The sequence below is a fragment of the Ciona robusta genome, chromosome 3, assembly GCF_009617815.1.
Source record: "Ciona robusta chromosome 3, ASM961781v2".
Taxonomy (NCBI): Eukaryota; Metazoa; Chordata; class Ascidiacea; order Phlebobranchia; family Cionidae; genus Ciona; species Ciona robusta.
In genome coordinates, this window is record NC_143237.1 from 9,964,483 (window position 1) to 9,982,578 (window position 18,096).

Genomic DNA, 18,096 nt, shown 5'->3' on the forward strand with positions numbered 1-18,096 from the left:
ACACAATAAGTATTATTACCAACAACAACTGCCTTTGTTTCCTAATAATCATGGTGTGGCACTTGTTCCTATTTCAACGGCTTAGGTGATTCTTTCTGGTATTTTATTGTTGCAAAACTTTTTGCATTGATCATCTGGTACAGAACATTCTCTATGTTGTAAATATACTTCAAGCCAGAGAACTTGTGAATTCGTTTGCGTTTTTCGCCATCGTAAAAAAAGTTGCGCGAATTTTTTGAAAAAGATAAACGTGTTTGTCCACTAGGTGACAGTGTTGAGCAGGTAAGTTTTTCATGAAATCATCTTCGTGTTTTAGCGACCAATCCGTGTCCAAAACAACAAAGTTTTCAGATAGGTGACTTTCATGCATTGTGATGTAAGCGCGTGTCACTTTACCAAGGTGTTCTAAAATCTCAACACAATCAGGCAACAATGGGGGGAAGGATTTGGATAATCGGGGAAGAGTCGGCAACACTGCTGTGAAGTATCCACATCTTTCTGCAGCTGGAATCACTGGAAAATATAATCATAAAATAATAATGTTGCCAATTTTATATCATTGTGTATTAAATCATTTTTTGCATATATTTATTATTAAATTTGTTAAAATGTTTAAAAATTATTTCTATCTTTACAGGTGCTTCAAGGTGGAAAAAGAGACACCAAACTAGAGCAGGGTGCATTTAAACTTTAAGAAACAGGTTTTGAACTAGTTAGAAATGGGATAGTCAGAACAGTTTTATTTGACAGAATAATGACAGAATCTGACCAGGTCTTCTGTTATTTGGTTAGTGTAGTAGGCTAAGGTGGTATTACCAGACACAAGAATTTAATTTGGGCAGTTAACATTTAACAACACCAGCTAATTTGAAGAATATTTTTGACTATGCTATGCACCTAACTAGTAACTACTCACTAAGATATTATATATGTAATGTTGTATTATATATGATTAATACAACTGAAGCATGTTAATAAAATTGAAACACACCTGTAGTTAGAGTTGATATAACGTTCACACACAACCTCGCGATTGACAAAGACTTTGGAAGCGCGTAATGACAACACAGTTGTGAAGCAAGTTCTAATCCAAACAACTGTTGGGAAGGGTTGGATTGTTGGAGAAGTTCAGGAACAAAATCCAAGCATATATGCATGGAGGGAACCCCTGCTACTAATACACCAACCATCTTTCTATTGTAGCCCTGTGTGTAATGTATTGTTAACACAGGGATGGTAGGGTTGGAGAGTCAAAGAAGTTATTCAGATAAAACAATTGAATTCGTTGCAATTTATATATTTACGCCAATTCGCTAAATTTGAAACAATTGAAATTTCAGTGCTTTCTGACCAAAATCCAGACCTAGTTAATTTATGCTCTAAGTTGGTGTTCCGCTAAGTGTTTTTTAAAAAGTGACGCTAGGTGACTTAAATGTTGACCTGGTTAACACATTAATTTGTTGCAATTTTGTTTAACTTTAAACTGTATAGCAACTACCGGAACCTAAAATCTACTAAGTGATGGAAATGGCTGTTTTATACTTAGATGAAGACAACCCCAATTGTCAGTCATTCTAAAGAAAATGGTTTGTGCTTAAAATAAAACCAACCTGGAAATGAACTAGTTTTGCCACAGCTGGGTCATCTATAAACATTTGGTGCAACTGCGAACAAACTAAACAATGAACTTCCCTCTTGCATGTGAGGAGGTTTATGTTAAGTGAATCCCCTGAAGGGGAACTTCCCTCCATGCAGATTTCTATGAGCATTTGAACAACAGCGCTGTTTTGTGTTGCGATTAACGCGCTTCTGAGTTCTTCTTTTTCCGCTTCGCTCGCAGATTGATTGACACCTAGTGGGCTCGTAGATCTGGTCGTGGATGACTTGTTTTCCGCGGTCGGATGAGCACGGAGCAATGTTGAGGCTTGTGAGCGTGAAGCGGACAAACATGATGATATTATTCGCAAAATAATCGACAAAAGTTCAGGGTGGTGGAAAACACGTTTGTCAACCATTAGGGGCAGTAGAGGGTCATTTACTAAATCATCAAAAGAAAGAAATGATTTTGAGGTTTCTACTTTCCCTGTTTGTGGGTGAGTAAGAGCGTTAATTGTCATCACACATAACTTTCTTGGAATTACAGAGTTGAGTTTCAGCCAAAGTTTCTTCGTTTCTTGGTGGATTCTTCTCGAAACTTTTGTGTCAAGTAAAAACGGGAGGCCAGATGTTAGAGGATTAACAAAGCCAACAATTTCATCAGCTGATATTGATGAGTTTGATAAATACTGAAGGTGCATCAGTGCAGGGGCTGGGTTGATGGCTGAACGGGACAAACCATCAAGCAATTGTTTATGTGTCGGCTGGACTTTAACTTTCTTCAGGTTTCCATGTTTTGGACCGTTGGCAAAAATTGAATCCAAATCATCAATCCAATCGCCGACTAAGCATAAGTGTGGGAGATGGGTGGCTAGAAGACCAAGTAGAGCTGGGTATAAACCTTGGCAGGATTTAGGTTGTCTTTGTGCTTTGAACAGCAATAATTTTACTGGGATTTGATTGATTAAAGTGGCAGGGTATCTTTGTGGTCGATTAGGTAATGAAGCAAGTGTCTTCATGTTTGAAAGGATGCTGTCTTCATATAACAAGACATAATATAACATGAGAAGCATGGATGTTAGAGAGTGTTTTGATTCATTAATATGAATCCCTTCGCTGTCTTTTGTGTCCATTATTCCATAAACTGCAAGGATATCCGAGTACTTGAATGGTTGGTTCAAAGCCCCGTCCTGTCTCGAACGATGCACCTTGGATGCCGGGGTAACTACGGTTGAGACAAATTGTAAAACAAGTGGTTGAAGCTGTGGGTGTAAGGGGGAACTTGTTGAACATATTTGACGATAAATCCAATCTTGAACTGGAACTCTGCATTGAGAGAATGCACGTGTTTTAAGTAATTGGTAAACGCAATGCACAGGAAGGTAGCCCGTCATGTTTGCATTGAGTTGTTTTGTTACCGGGACTTTTGTGGCGTGAGCTGCAATCACCTGCGTTGGAAAAACCTCCTCTGTGAAGATTTGCCTCAAACGAGTCAAAGACTGAGATGTCACTTTTATCCTCATCCCGAGAGTTGAGCATGCAAGTCGGACTGCTGCTGTCCTCCGGTCACCGTGGAGGTGGATTGCTGTAAGGAGGAGCTGCTCCGCAAAAGATGATCCTTCCGGTCCAATCCTCTCCATCTCAGAGGACCTGCTCGCCAACCATTTGATCCAACCAACAACTCTTCTTTCTTGCTCTTCCCCTGTAAGAAGAGCCGGGCATGCCAGCAACATCCCAAGAGCCAGGGAGACAAATCTAATCCCACTTGGAGTAAGAGGAGGAAAACATGTCATCAAACGAAGAACAAGCTCTGATTCTTCGCTTGTAAATTTCACTCCAGCTATAGCTTTTAATGAACAATATAACCTAATAAGTGCAGCAGCTTTGAGGCAATGTTCCTCCAATAAAAGGATCATTGATTCAGGATACAGAGTTTGTTCTGTTTCCATTCCTCCATTTTCAGCTTTTACAGTGTTGCCTTCAGTTTTAATTTCTGCAGTTTCCACTACACTTTTAAGTTCTTTAATAAGTTCATTTCGTAGTTGGTCATCACTGCTATCTTTTGCATGGCGAATGTATGTCGCGAACCAGGAGCGAATTTTCGAATCATTTCCTAACAAAAGACCACTGACAAATGCAGTCAGATTACTGATAGACCCATCAGCTGTGTTGTGATCGTGGTTAAGTGTAAGAGCTACAGCTAATTGTGGAAGACAACAATGTTGGATGCACAAGCCACGTATTGTCATTGCATGGATTGGGTTGATTGAACTCAATAACAACAAAGCTTCATATCTCAAGTTCTCATCTGAAGCTGTTGAAGTTATTTCATGTGTGGAAGGTTTGGGTTGATTAATTTGCATGAGAGATTGAGAAACGCTTAGAAATGATTCAGAATTGTTAGCCACAAGCTTTGTCAATAACCAATTTCCATTTGGGAAATGTAGCAGAGCAATACAAACTGTACATATGTTTAAAAAGGATGGCAGTTCAGCACAGAGTATACAAATAGCATCAGATATATCTTCAAGGTACGCAGGGCTGGAGAATAACTCTGAATCGCAAGGTACGCAAGTTTCATGAGCATCAACTTTAATAATAACTGGCAGTAATTCTGAAATTATAATTCGGAATTTGCGTGCAGGTTCACTTCGCTCGTACTCGAGTAAAAGTCCTTGCTGGAAAGATGAACTTTCGTTCATACTTTTCAGTCGCATTTGTTGCTCTTTTCTTCCGTCCACTTCTAGTTCGTGAAAATCGACTGAAAGCAGCGAAACGATGTCATTCACCGCCTCGATGTCGGATAATAATTGCAATAAATATTTTCTGTTTTCTTTCCATTCCTCACTTGAATCACGGGACGTACAAAGAGACATTCGAACTAAACATGGCAATAGCGGCCGCAAATCAGTGTCTGGTATCTTTAAAAGTTCTTTAATATTCAGTTCTCTGATGTATTTGAACACCTCTGGCTTAACAGCTGCCATTTTGATATTATTGTAAGAAAACTTTGCTTAACTTTACGAATTCCGAATCTAAACAACAATCATGCTGTAACTACTGACGCGTAACCGGTTCAAGACAAAATAAAATACATCAATACTTACGTATTTGGGGACCATAGTATTGTTACTGATTGAAATGAATGCAAACGCTGTCACAGAGCAAAATTTCAGATCACAACAATGACTTTGTCTAATTTGGTATGGTGTGTCAATCCCACGAAGAGCAGTATAAACTGGGAAAGCTTATGTAAGGGTTTGAACGTTTCGTATCGTACTGAGTATGTGCTGCTACTGAGTCCGTATATAATCAATGTTTGTATAGCGACTACGCTGCTACCATGATATTTCTCTAACACACAAATCGGCCATACTTTGTGGGTTATTTTATTGAATATGTTTAACTGGGTTGAAGCAATTGCAGTTTAATGTCTTGCACAAGGACACATGAGCCCACAAGGTGGCAGCATCGAGCCTCGAAACATATCGTCTGGTCTAGGCGCAGAAAACCACGGTACCACAGCGGTTGAGGATGCATACGCGACGATGAAATATTCGTCGGCAGGTGTCGCTAAAGCACAAGTATCCACCCTGCTCATATCGGAGTAAAATATTCTACTTTTTCGTTCGAAAGTAAAACGAACGTAGACAAACAAAGTGAAGGTAAACTGGTGGAGGTTTTGTTAATATTTGCACAAGATAAAAACCCATAGTGACGTAACACATACGATTCTCCGTCATAGTTCCCGTCGTCACTACGAAACAGATTGCGCGAAACAGTTTAAGCGCAGATGGTGAACTGTAACGTTCTCGTAAAATCTTGATTAGCTTTGCGCGTAATCAGTTTCGTTTTAAAACGTCGTATCCCGCAATGCCCGGTCTTTTCTCTCTGCTACTCTAATTAGAACGAAATGCTTTCTTGAATAAATAATTCAAGCGTCCCCCGTTCATACAGGCTACCTGCGCTCCATTTGTTCGGAAAGCGCGCGTTCTTTTGTTCAGCGCAATCGTCGCGGAAAGACCGAAATCAACTGTATTGGGCTTTATGGTCATTGAGTATACGGCGACTTATGAATATTTCATGTCAAACCGATTCTTTCTGGTCGATAATATATTCCTTTGTTTCACACACGGCATCGTAAAAATCGCTTCCAGAAGAACGTTTTCATTGTTATACGTCACAATGCAAGAATGAGATCATTTAGACTGAGGGTTGATTAAAACACAGTGGTGGTATGCGGGTTAAATTTAGCTTGGTAATTGCACCCAAACAAAGAGATCAACGTTATACTTGGTTTGGTTTATAGGACCGCTACCCTGGGGAGGTTTTTAACGGCTTCTTCGACATAGAGATCAAATATTTATGATGTCACAGCAATGTACACGCTAGGCGGCAGCAGAGTAACTGAATTATTCATAACGGCGGTGCCCTCGTTTTCGAATATGAAGAATAAGAACATATACACTAAATGGGTGTGTGTGCGCATTGTATTGGATTGCCTATATGTGCCATGGAGAAGTACCTATAACCACACGATCGAAGGCATTAGGTCTTTGAATTAATAGGTAGTTCAATCATATACGTAAAGTGATTGTAGTAGGAATGTGAAATATAGGGGAGGTTAATGGACTCAATCTGTTTTTGATGAATTAAAACTTGTCAGATTAATAATACTGTTTCTATCGGCTTGGGTTTAATCTATTTAGATTAGAACGCATGACTGATTAACTTGTTATTTTTTTATTCAGGCGAATTGTGAAACATGACACAGATTCGAAACAGAATACACAATTGCCAACATAAATACAACAGCACGAATTGAATAACTTAAAAGTTTAAATACAATCGAGAACACGAAATTTACAAATCAGCACTGCGACCGAAGTTAATAATAAATATTACAATGCATTGCTGGTCTCAATATTAAACACATTCGCTCCATGCCTTCTGGTTTCATTATTTATTCGTCATCATTGTTACGAACTCTGCAATAACAGAAAGAGAAATTTAGAATTAACAAACAGTGCTATAATACATAATAACCCGCGTATCTCGATGCTGAGCAGTTTAATAAACTGTTTTATAGCTTTGATAGGCAACAATAAAGTCGGAGTATGTTCACATATCTGGAGATTGATTTTGAGCACGATTGATTTTGTTATTGATAGTTAGTTTTGGCACAAGTTTAGCCGCAGTTTTCATATCTACGGTTGCTTGAAGAAAACTCTTTATTTATACAGGCGTACAACAAGTACAAGCCGTATCGTATATACCTTTTGATGATTTCGTATTTTTAATATCGTATTATAACTTCATATCGCGGGCGTATAAGAAATGGTCGAAGACTAAAGAAACGTTTGTATTCCTATTTCAAAGACTTCTACTAGTGATGGTGTGGATCTTTATTTCACAAACCTTCATAGTTGACTTGGCCATCGCCGTCAATGTCGGCTTCTCTGATCATTTCATCAACTTCTTCGTCTGTTAGCTTTTCACCAAGATTGGTCATAACATGACGCAGCTCAGCCGCCGAGATGAAGCCATTGCCGTCCTGATTGCAATTAAAAGGGGCATTTAACGTTTGGGACCAGGGAAAAATGTTGTGCATTTTTTACCTTATCGAAAACCCTGAATGCTTCTCTAATTTCCTCTTCACTGTCGGTGTCCTTCATTTTTCGGGCCATCATTGTCAAAAACTCGGGAAAATCTATGGTTCCGTTGCCGTCAGCATCAACTTCATTGATCATGTCCTGTAAAATGTTCATTTTATTTTATATTGAAGTCGCGAATTGCGACTTCCATGCTCTTACTACAATTTAGTTTCGTTTACAGATAGCAAGTTTTCACGGGATATTAGCCCATGTTACTTATAGCACAGTTCGATACGCATACTGGTAGCAGGTTTAACACTACTCTAGGGGTTTGAACCCGTAAACCTACAGTTCGATAACACCCTTTTACCACTAAGTTAATTTGCAGCCGTGAATATTCGTTTAAAACCTGAAGCTCAGCTTCCGTTGGGTTTTGTCCCAAAGACCTCATGACGGTTCCCAGCTCCTTGGTTGTGATTGTACCATCGCCGTCCTTGTCGAAAAGGGAGAACGCTTCCTTGAATTCTGTATTACAATAGATAAATCACCGTTATTGGCAGAATTATATATTTTTTGTTTAACTCAAATGAAACTATGGGTCTATTGACCAAGTTGTTTTACCCTATACGTTGTTTTTATGTATATTAACCACTGGCGTGCTGTTTGAAACAACTGTCGTTTTTGTCGCTATATCCAGTATTTTTTACTTTTTTACAGTCTTTGTTACATTGTAATCGAAAACAGTAAAATGTGTAGGCTATATGCTTTATGTTGATAATCTATACTATATTAATTTACCTGCGATCTGTTCTTCGTTCAGTTGGTCTGCCTGCAATGTCAAACGTTATTAATTCAAGTCAAATATTTAGCATCATATCCGACTTACCATTTTCTGCTTTAAAAATTTGGACGGTTTATTTTAAAATACTAAAATTGTTATGATTTAAGCGAATCTGAAAATCGAAGAAAATGATAAATGTCACAGCCACAAAATCAATAGACGCCTGGTTTTGACATTTTTATTATTTAACGAAAAATTTAGCACATTGACTTGCCCTACAAGCCCTTACGCTGCAATATGCAGCACAGGGCTTGTTCGCCAACGAAAATCGCTTCGGAGACGCGCCGAAATCTCCTATAAGTTTGGTGAGAACTTTAAACCGTATAAGGCTTATATGCTCCTTAAAGCTACTTTGTGCTTTCACTAACTCTCTTATAAACTCTGCCAGCCAGGTTATTATATAGCCAAGTACTTTCTCTTTTTGGTTTATCTTTTATACTGGCTCATTAGAAAGATCGATAATACGCAGCAAAAGAAGGCTGGCGGTATTACGCAGACACCTGTCTTATTCACCACCTTGTAAAGATAATTAGAAAGATTTCGTTCTGTTGAACAGATGTTTCCAATCTTATGTATTTTGCCTCATTGCCACGGATAATAGAACGAAAGGCTTGCACAGGCTTAGATGAATTATTTCTTAAGCTGACCACAGCCCCTCACTGTAGAAACTTTGTCCGAATCGGTTTAACTAGCCACTAGCGCATGAGGTACCATTTCGCTGATTGCAGTTCCAGTCATTTGGGTTTATTTGTTACCCAGATATCATCCAATTTAATGGTAATTGAAATTTGTTGAACGTATTGTCTCTGAAGAAATCTAGAAGTTTCGTTTCTGTTTTTAATTGACATGCTATTTTACCTATACTAAACAAGGATTTACGACACAAAATGACTTTATTTTTGTTATATTTATTCACACAAGTCGTGCTGTTTTAGTGCAAGCCAATAAAATTGTACATCAAACGTTTATCTAACGGGGAAGGGAAACTGCAGTTAGCCAGTAGGCTATACTGTACAGTGTACTACAGTAACGTTCCAAGGGTATCATTGTGTAAATAAGACTAACATATATGATTGGACGACTGATAAGTTACAACTTGGGGTTACCTGGTTATAGTATATGTCAAAATGTATCCACTAATACAGGTAGCAGGTGCGGAAATACTCAATCAAGACTGCCTCCTTACTCAAATATGTATATAGTCTTATTCGCTTCTCTTGACGGTTTTATAACTATTAACCAATGAACTTCTAACGGTACACACGGAAAATGTAGCTTTCAGTCAATATTTGTAAACCTAGGTACATAACTACGGTCTACTCTACTCTACGCAATCGCCAGTTCCTATAGAGCTATACGCTTAAAGATTTCTCAGTTTGAAATTTTATTATTGACCTAAAAATGGACTACCTACTCAGATTGCAACACGCATACCTATTCGATTTATCGTATTAATAAAAGGAGACATTTTTTGTATGTAATACCAACAAGTTTGTATTTGGGAAATTATTTAAGGGTTAAAATGCACCAACATTGAATTAATAAAACTTTGTAAAAAGAGTGTAACAACTGGATGATATATTCGGGTTGTTGTACAAATGGATATATATTTAACACGAATTGCGCAGATTCGTCATGGACAATGCTGTAGCAGAGATATTTAAAGTATTTGTAAATTAATCAGCCTATGGAATGATTGATAATTGTTTAAATTGTTTTTCTTGTAACACGTGAGACTTAGAATGCAGCAAAGAACTTGGATACACCCCATTCACTTGTTTGTCATCATGTTCACAAACTCTGAAATACAGCAATAATTTATTAACCATTTACATAATTGCCTCGAGTCAATGTGTCCGATTACCCACTTATACAAAGTGGTTAAACCAATTGAGCTGTTGACTTATATTGTAATTTATAAACCTGTCAGCTTCCATGAGAACAACTAGAAAATTGATTCAATTCATTTTTGCTACATTAAGGATATATGTCCAGTGCATGTGTTTAAACAGGGCTTTCCAAAACTTAGCGTCTTAATGAACTTCAGGGGTTGCCGAGGGATTGCCATTTTTACACAAAGTACAAATATTATACTATTACCCTAAAGAAATGCAGAAAATTTTGGTTTGTTAAAAGAGGTTGCAGACTGAAAAGTTAAGTAAATTCTTGTGTTAAAATACAAACCTTCATAGTTGACTTGGCCATCTCCGTCAACATCAGCTTCTCTGATCATTTCATCAACTTCTTCGTCCGTTAGCTTTTCACCAAGATTGGTCATAACATGACGCAGCTCAGCGGCTGAGATGAAGCCATTGCCGTCCTAAAAATAAAAAAAGATTAGGAAAAACAACAAATTGTTAATTTTAATCACTCTCGTAAGCCATATTTGTATTTTGGTATTTACCTTATCGAAAACCCTGAATGCTTCTCTAATTTCTTCTTCACTGTCGGTGTCCTTCATTTTTCGGGCCATCATTGTCAAAAACTCGGGAAAATCGATGGTTCCGTTGCCGTCAGCATCAACTTCATTGATCATGTCCTGTAAAATTTATCTATTATTGACAGAACACCACAAATTCTATAATAAATTTACCTGAAGCTCAGCTTCAGTTGGGTTTTGTCCCAAAGACCTCATAACGGTTCCCAGCTCCTTGGTGGTGATTGTACCATCGCCGTCCTTGTCGAAAAGGGAGAACGCTTCCTTGAATTCTAAAAACAAAGAACAAAACTTATACCACCTTATCATTTGTCGAAAATTGGTATTATTTGAGCAGAAACTTACCAGCAATTTGCTCTTCTGTGAGTTGATCAGCCTGTTGACAATAAATTTGTTTGTTAAGAAGTTATTTCTTAATATTGGCGGTCTTGAGATGAAACTGACAAAATACTTCCTTTTAAATTACACTATTACTTCCTCAATTGAAATTGCAAGCGACAAATACAGAAATACTAGTTTATGTTTAAATTTAGTTTATTTAATGCAATATTAACTTGATAACTTAAATCAGAATAACTCTCAAGGCTATTAAGTACAACTAAAATTAAGTTTAGTAAAACTTACCATAATTTATACTTTTCAGGTAGTTTACAAGAAAATACAGTACAGCAGATGCACTACTTATAAATTCTGTTAAAATAAATATAATTTAAACGTTGTTGACCTGAATCCAAAATTTACATTTAACCAGCAAAAAATAACGTTTAGGGAAACATACTAATCAGTACGTCAAGTACATGTAGCACAATCTAATACTGTCTAGTCGTAATCTTTCAGTTTCGAGAAACCATTCATGGTTGCACAGATCCTATTTTAGTTTCTCCAATAACTTAATTGAGGGTCTCAGCATACTCTTAACATTTCACCCTACAAGTTTAACTTGAGAAACCGCAAGAATTTCCGCCGTGTATACAATGGCGACGTTGAACGCGATTGACTGCTAAAATGATGATTACTCAAGAGCGGGGAGCGGCTTCTCGCGAAAAAAGCGTAAGGAAACAATGCCCGATGCCGGCGATGACGAGAAGTAGAGAAAAACGTTGACAAACCTCCGCTTCTCGGTTGTCGACGCTGATTGGACGACGGCTACCTGCATTGCGGAAAGACCATTGTCGCGTCATAATTCAAAAGTTCCCAGGCCAATTGAAGAAAATCAATGAGCTCGGCCATGACCGTCGTTCCAATCCATTTATTGGGGACCCAGTTTGCTTATTTTGTCGATTTGGAAGCACTAAGTTCGGTAAATAATTGTTTCTCATATATTGATGCAATATTTTAATGCATTAGGTGATTACTTATTACTATTAGGGCTCCGAGGTAAGATCTATTGCCCTAAATCTTCGTTATAAATGTTGTACCAACAGCCTACGAGTGATCGGTATGACCTATAACCCGACTACCATGCGTTAATTACTGACCGCGAAATCCCATTACCCATGAAGAAATTTTAAAACGATTTAATGACATAGGATTTACGTATACAGTATAATCGATTAGGTAAATATGGTTTTTATAGGTAGTTGCTATGACTGAGTGCGAACCTTACAAAATCAATCTAAAGAAAGGTTAATACGGGTTTAAGGCTAGAGGCTACTGACTAAATGTGCGATAATAGCTATGCCAGCGAATAAAATTTATTTGGCCTTTTTGCTGTTTAAAAGAAACAATAAATGTACTAATTTTGCAAAACAAGTCCAAAAAACTAGCTACCTGGAAAACACACTGGTCCATACATTGCTCTTGGTTATCGTCTAGCGGTTACATAAAACTTGATCTAGTGGAAATATAAACCTTCGTGCGCTAAAATTTCTTTTAATCTGGTTCATTTGAAATCAAGAAAACTCAAGCAAATGTACATTTTTATATTTATTAAATTTATGTGTGCAGTGTAGATCTATTTAAAGGCTAAATCAGCCATACACGTGTGTATAAAATGCACTATTTCTTAAATATTTTTGCAATAATATTGGACAACTAGGAGTACAGAGGCACGTGAAACTTGGTAATTTGCATAAGTTTCAAATATAAGGTTGCAGTATCAAAATAAAGCTTCTGGGTATCGGGAATGCATTTTTGGACGTGTAGCTGGAATGTAAACTGCTCAAATCACTTCGAGGTCATCATTTTTACGAATTCTGCAAATATTAAAACGTTTAAAAAGAGAGAAAGGGGCACAATTCCGCGCGAGAAATTATAAAGGCGAATTTCTATTGTATTCTTTATGGGCGAGGTCCTTCAGCGTGGCACGCCAATGGTCTTGAACTTGAGCAAGAGTTAACCCATTACACATAAAAGCAAAGAGACGTCACAGTATTAGAGTATGCCATGTAAGTTTAAGGCGCGTCCTTTACTTACCTTCATAGTTGACTTGGCCATCGCCGTCAATGTCGGCTTCTCTGATCATTTCATCAACTTCTTCGTTCGTTAGCTTTTCACCAAGATTGGTCATAACATGACGCAGCTCAGCGGCTGAGATGAAGCCGTTGCCGTCCTACAAATTCAACCTATAGTTAGTAGATGCTAACACTATAATTACAGACAAAAACGAGCAACAACTCTTTTGTGCCTTTCTTAAATGATAGTAATTTGTTCCGGCCGTAAAGACGACCGTCTTTCGTTGTCACCATGGCTCTAGTTTAACTGCCCTGTATACCCTTCCGCACCTTATCAAAAACCCTGAATGCTTCTCTAATTTCTTCTTCAGTGTCGGTGTCCTTCATTTTTCGGGCCATCATTGTCAAAAACTCGGGAAAATCGATCGTTCCGTTGCCGTCAGCATCAACTTCATTGATCATGTCCTGTAATGTTCATTCTATTAATCACAAATTCAATAATAATTACAGTATAGGATGGGGTAGGGTGAGACATGTTTTGATTCTCTTTTTTCGTCCCATTCGATATAGTAATTAAAAAAAATTACAGAATTATATAGCCATATAGCCCCGTGACTCTAAAAGAGCGTTGTTAAATGTTCAAAACTAGAATTATGGGACTATGTGCTATAATAGTATCCCATATTACCCCTCGGTACTATATACCTGAAGCTCAGCTTCAGTTGGGTTTTGTCCCAAAGACCTCATGACGGTTCCCAGCTCCTTGGTGGTGATTGTACCATCGCCGTCCTTGTCGAAAAGGGAGAACGCTTCCTTGAATTCTAAACAGTTGATAAATTAGGCAACGACTTACATCAACTATGAGCCAAATAACAAAGCAGACGAAACATTAATTATTTATTTTCGTTTCGCTTAATGTTAACTTGGGCAGGCTTACAATGTATTTTAAATTAAGCATTCATAATCTTACCAGCGATTTGTTCCTCTGTCAGTTGTTCTGCCTGGAAAAGAAACTCAGTTTAATTTGAATATATTGACGCCAGTTGAAAATTATGTACACCAAAACGGCGAAAAGTAATATTAAAAACCGGTCTCTATAAAAAATGTTACAAAACGTTAAAAAAGTGCCCGTTACACACAATGAAATACGGCATTAAGAATATTAATTAAAAAAAACTTTACCGTTAAATTTGAGTAAACTTACTTACCATTCTGCGCAATAAGTATTTTTTGTTCTAACAATCTATATAACCTGTAAAGCAAATTATTTTGTAAGAATAAAAAAACGATAACCGCTCGTAATATCAGGTCATTCTGTTCTACCCGACCGCCCGCATAGGCGTTACTTAGTATGATAACTTCGCCCTTTTAATTTAAACCGTAAAAGAAACGTCTTCTTTTCATTGGGCCGCGATTTATTCGTATTGTTTACCAAATGTTACGCCACAGACTCACATAGGAAAGGTTGGGCCGTTCCAAATGGAGAAATGTATTTGTCGTCAAACGACGCGTTAGCTAAGCACAATAAGCGCACTCGTTTTGAATTATCGACGTCATATTAAAGAGAATAACGGAGCGCGTATCCCGCGTTCTGATTGGCTGACCGATACCTGCAATGCGGTGGAGTGAGAACGCCGGATGAGCAAATAGGGAAATAGCCTCAGCAACTAATTGGAGCCGAAATTAAATATTATTTATTAATCTGAACAATACCACTTATTCGTTTTATGAAATCATTTTTTAGTATTTTTTTAAAAATAGAGCATAAAAATAGAGTTTCTAGTCGTTCATTGCGCCTTCATCGACATTATATTGTTACCACTAACAACCATCTTACACCACAACTGACCAAATTAAGTAACGCTGTTAAACTGGACCTAACAACGGCATGTCTACGTTCAAGTTGTGAGGAGCACCTAACCTACGTTGAAGCAACGCAAATGTGGTTGCCAGGGCGAACCGGCTTACAATAGCACGACCTTATTCAGGGTCTAGCAACCACACGATACGCCTCGCGTAATACTAATAGGCTCTAATGCTCACACTGAGCCACTGCACCAAGTAACGCCATACTCCGGAAATAAGCGGCTATATATGCGTCAAACCAACGCTCTGATCGCACGAACTCGGCACCAAATGTTGAAAAGCCGACACTGCTTCGACTCCCTGCTTTTTCTGTTGTTTCGTTAGTTTGTGACGTCACAATAACGAAGTGTATTCTCTAAGAATTAAAAGGATCACGCCTCCGACTTTTGGTATTCGACAGGATGTTTTTATCACGCCACTGTCCGATAGCAATCAGCTTTTGCCAAAAACAACTAGATAAGAAACTACGTGGCTGACGAATACCTGTTCGGTTGGTGACGTATAATTTACCATTTTCCTCAGTCTATCATATGAAAGTGAACTCTCGTACGCCCTCTGACGGTTATCGTTAGTAGTAGTTTTACTTATTCAAGAATGAATGATTGTAACTTGTTTATACTCGTGTGGCGGGGAAATAACTGTCGTTTTAACTGAGGTGTTCTGTTTCACACACCTCGTGCTGTTTATCGGTTACCACGCATGTAACAGGACACGCACGCTTACAATAGCATCTAGCCTTGTACCCAGCACTCTAAGGTTACGAAACAAGCCCCAAATGACACACATAACGCATTTATTTACGTCACATACGCGACACAATTCATATTCTTACGTCACTAGGTTGTTGTCATTATGCTGTAACATTAGAAACAAGATATCACGAATATGTTCCCGGGCCAGTCATGTGTTCTAGTTGTAGGTTTACGTAACAATTGTTGCAAATTAGACGATTATTACATCAGGTTTAGGATTAATTATGACTGCCACCGTGTTAAGCAGTTAACCCATCAATACCAGTTCCTGTGCGCGTGCATTTTCTGTTTTTAAAGACCAGAATAAAAAATATTAAGCTTATTTATCAATTATAGAGAATTGGCATCAGAAAATTATTAAAGCTATTGTAAGGTATAGAATCCTCCGCAACATTTACATTCTAGGCTAGCGGTTAAAGCATAGAGGCTGAGGCTTAGCGGTTAGCAAATGGCGTAGGGGAGGATTTTTCACCAGTACAAATTCCAAAGCCGCAGCAATTCTTTGCCCAAATGCTGTAGCAACAAAATATGTCGAACAAATTTGTTGTTAGCTAAACAATGTCATACTTGGTGCAATTAAACACCATCTAATTCCTTTTGCAATATTTGGAAGGGCCAAAGTTATTAAAAAAGTCGTATTATTCTATTTTGCTTTTGGTATTTCCCTCTACAGCTATAAATTTATTAGTGCTGCGTTGTTTTTATGCCCAAACGTGTTGGTTGTGCAATGTTTAGGGTTTCTGTCTGTTACCTGCCTGTAGGTTCAAAATGATTGTTTTAAACAGTAATTTCCTTGTTTCCAGTAATTTCCTTGATCACTTTCTGCAATAACTTGCTAATTAATTATTGTAATCGCCGCAATTGCTTCCAATAATGGTAAGTGCCTTGCGCTTTGTTTATTTTTTAACTTTATTTGCAATTTATACACAGCACAAGAACAATGACACGCATCAGACAATCGACTATTATGATTCTACAAGTGAGTCATTGTTGCTGACGTAACTTGATAATGACGTGACATTGTCTGTATGTGACAGAACAATGAAATATCATGTTTATTCACTCACTAAAACGTGTCATTTGACATTGCTCAATTACAACTGTGACGTAATTAACGATTTTCCAGAGTTAAAGAATGTGTTCGCGAAACATCAGGACGACGGGTTCGTTAATGGAGAAGATTTAAAAGTCATCATGTTCGAGCTTGGGCGACATCTAACGGATAACGAAATCATGGTTAGAGGTTTTTTTGCGTTTTGTAAAGATGTAAAATTAAAGTCTTCGGGACCTGTGGTGTAGGTCTATACCCCAACACACAGGGTGCTACCTCTAGAGTCTGGACCCAACTGAGACAGTTTATAAACACAATTATATAGACTCTATTATATAAGGGTGAGGACCTCAGTAAGACACACCTGAGACCTGGAATGTAGGTCTATTACCCCAACACGTATAGGGTGTTATCTGATCAACTTTTCGGCAAAGGCTTTCACTCTACGCAACAGTAATCATTATGACGTCATCAACATTGTTACAGATTCTGAGCATGGTTGGAAAATTTGATTTCGAATCATTTCAAAGATTAGTTAATCGTAGCGACGACGTCAGACGTTCTATAATTCAATTGTTTCAGAAATTAGACAAGGTACATGGTGCCGTAACACAAAAACACACTCTACAGTTCATTATGGCGCCTTACATGGGTATGCTGGGTGTGCATGCATGCCCCAGAATTGAATATAATAGTTTTTCCTGTGTGATTATTCTTGATACACATAGTAACAGTTAAATTGGTGATCGAACTACCTAAGGGTAAGATGTGGACTGTACTGCACCCTAGTTTACCAAAAGATAGGCGCCTATGGTCACAAGGTTTTATTCCGCGACTTTGTTTTATGACAGGATAAAGATGGCGTCGTGTCAACAACAGACCTGCGGCTCGCCCTTTCTTATGGGTCTGATATTCATTTTTCCTATGACGACATAATAAGCATTGTTAGAAAACTAAGCAACAGTGACAATGGTTACGTCACATTTCAAGGTAATGGTTCTGAATTCGTGGAATGTGTAGTAGGGGAGGGAAAAGACGGAACACCTTTAGCACATAATATCCAAATATCCTGATCATATTTTAAACAATTAACAACGGTCTATGGGAGTCGTGAGGATACAGTTGTATCAACTTGTATGATTCTTTGAATGTTCTTTGTTTACTACTAAATGAGACGAGAAAATAGAACTAAAAAGTGTCCCATCTTCCCTCACCCTACTGTATATAACAAACGGTGAATTTAAATATCTCTCTATTTTTTTAGATTTTGATAAATTTATGGATTCTACATGATCGGAACCAGGCAACTCCCCATTTAGTTCATCTCTTGTTTCCATCCGCACGCTGGCGCTCGTCACTTACTTCTATTACGTCATATTTACCCACGTCATATTCGCTTTCCTGTTACGGGGATTGCCCCTAAATTTTGTTTGTTTTGCAACAATGTATTTCCTCATACTGTGACGTCATAAGTAAAAAGATACTTTTTGCGGTGTCTCCTTATTTGGAAAACCTTCGAAAGACCCGCTGTTTCAACTGTCAGGCATTCCTTAAATGAAACAAATA

At 37.9% G+C, this 18,096-nt stretch overlaps 5 protein-coding genes across 7 annotated transcripts; 1 reads left to right on the plus strand and 4 right to left on the minus strand.

The window, feature by feature from the left end:
• Positions 1-86: 86 nt before the first annotated feature.
• On the minus strand, positions 87-4,695 carry LOC149739250 (integrator complex subunit 2-like). Its single transcript, XM_089875683.1, has 3 exons — positions 1,611-4,695; positions 992-1,205; positions 87-513 (listed from the first exon to the last, which is right to left on the minus strand). Exons 1-3 carry the CDS (start codon positions 4,581-4,583, stop codon positions 170-172), a joined length of 3,531 nt encoding a protein of 1,176 aa, XP_089731809.1. The 5' UTR covers positions 4,584-4,695; the 3' UTR covers positions 87-169.
• A 1,628-nt stretch (positions 4,696-6,323) lies between these two features.
• LOC149739251 (calmodulin-alpha-like) lies at positions 6,324-8,231 on the minus strand. The gene is made up of 6 exons (XM_089875738.1): positions 8,077-8,231; positions 7,989-8,019; positions 7,600-7,715; positions 7,215-7,349; positions 7,015-7,150; positions 6,324-6,584 (listed from the first exon to the last, which is right to left on the minus strand). Exons 1-6 carry the CDS (start codon positions 8,077-8,079, stop codon positions 6,556-6,558), a joined length of 450 nt encoding a protein of 149 aa, XP_089731864.1. The 5' UTR covers positions 8,080-8,231; the 3' UTR covers positions 6,324-6,555.
• Positions 8,232-9,398: 1,167 nt separating this feature from the next.
• Positions 9,399-11,443, minus strand: LOC149739252 (calmodulin-alpha-like). Its single transcript, XM_089875735.1, has 6 exons — positions 11,093-11,443; positions 10,814-10,844; positions 10,625-10,740; positions 10,436-10,570; positions 10,216-10,351; positions 9,399-9,831 (listed from the first exon to the last, which is right to left on the minus strand). Exons 1-6 carry the CDS (start codon positions 11,093-11,095, stop codon positions 9,803-9,805), a joined length of 450 nt encoding a protein of 149 aa, XP_089731861.1. The 5' UTR covers positions 11,096-11,443; the 3' UTR covers positions 9,399-9,802.
• A 160-nt stretch (positions 11,444-11,603) lies between these two features.
• LOC149739253 (troponin C-like) lies at positions 11,604-18,033 on the plus strand. Of its 3 annotated transcripts, none has more exons than XM_089875732.1 (6): positions 11,618-11,768; positions 16,410-16,458; positions 16,606-16,715; positions 17,017-17,124; positions 17,382-17,520; positions 17,795-18,033. In XM_089875732.1, exons 1-6 carry the CDS (start codon positions 11,685-11,687, stop codon positions 17,821-17,823), a joined length of 519 nt encoding a protein of 172 aa, XP_089731858.1. In that variant the 5' UTR covers positions 11,618-11,684; the 3' UTR covers positions 17,824-18,033. The 3 variants fall into 3 exon arrangements, with proteins under 3 accessions (XP_089731860.1, XP_089731858.1, XP_089731859.1); XM_089875733.1 differs by lacking the exon at positions 11,618-11,768 and adding an exon at positions 14,980-16,355; XM_089875734.1 differs by lacking the exon at positions 17,017-17,124 and having other exon boundaries at positions 11,604-11,768.
• Positions 12,382-14,835, minus strand: LOC149739254 (calmodulin). The gene is made up of 6 exons (XM_089875736.1): positions 14,070-14,835; positions 13,832-13,862; positions 13,567-13,682; positions 13,192-13,326; positions 12,884-13,019; positions 12,382-12,663 (listed from the first exon to the last, which is right to left on the minus strand). Exons 1-6 carry the CDS (start codon positions 14,070-14,072, stop codon positions 12,635-12,637), a joined length of 450 nt encoding a protein of 149 aa, XP_089731862.1. The 5' UTR covers positions 14,073-14,835; the 3' UTR covers positions 12,382-12,634.
• Positions 18,034-18,096: the final 63 nt, after the last annotated feature.

Excerpts from the sequence above, each read along its gene's own strand:
- LOC149739251 (XM_089875738.1), bottom strand. Across the intron at positions 7,151-7,214 it reads CATTCAGGGTTTTCGATAAG|GACGGCAATGGCTTCATCTC; the intron begins GTAAAAAATGCA and ends AATTGCAATCAG. Across the intron at positions 6,585-7,014 it reads TGGCCAAGTCAACTATGAAG|AGTTCGTAACAATGATGACG; the intron begins GTTTGTGAAATA and ends CTGTTATTGCAG.
- LOC149739252 (XM_089875735.1), bottom strand. Across the intron at positions 10,741-10,813 it reads CACAGAAGAGCAAATTGCTG|AATTCAAGGAAGCGTTCTCC; the intron begins GTAAGTTTCTGC and ends CTTTGTTTTTAG. Across the intron at positions 10,571-10,624 it reads CAACTGAAGCTGAGCTTCAG|GACATGATCAATGAAGTTGA; the intron begins GTAAATTTATTA and ends TAAATTTTACAG.
- LOC149739250 (XM_089875683.1), bottom strand. The coding sequence starts at position 4,583 with ATGGCAGCTGTTAAGCCAGAGGTGTTCAAATACATCAGAGAACTGAAT. Across the intron at positions 1,206-1,610 it reads CAAAACTAGTTCATTTCCAG|GGCTACAATAGAAAGATGGT; the intron begins GTTGGTTTTATT and ends CATTACACACAG. Across the intron at positions 514-991 it reads TATATCAACTCTAACTACAG|TGATTCCAGCTGCAGAAAGA; the intron begins GTGTGTTTCAAT and ends TATATTTTCCAG.
- LOC149739253 (XM_089875732.1), top strand. The coding sequence starts at position 11,685 with ATGAGCTCGGCCATGACCGTCGTTCCAATCCATTTATTGGGGACCCAG. Across the intron at positions 16,459-16,605 it reads CGACTATTATGATTCTACAA|AGTTAAAGAATGTGTTCGCG; the intron begins GTGAGTCATTGT and ends ACGATTTTCCAG. Across the intron at positions 17,521-17,794 it reads TGGTTACGTCACATTTCAAG|ATTTTGATAAATTTATGGAT; the intron begins GTAATGGTTCTG and ends CTATTTTTTTAG.
- LOC149739254 (XM_089875736.1), bottom strand. Across the intron at positions 13,327-13,566 it reads CAACTGAAGCTGAGCTTCAG|GACATGATCAATGAAGTTGA; the intron begins GTATATAGTACC and ends TGAACATTACAG. Across the intron at positions 12,664-12,883 it reads TGGCCAAGTCAACTATGAAG|AATTCGTAAAAATGATGACC; the intron begins GTAAGTAAAGGA and ends TAATATTTGCAG.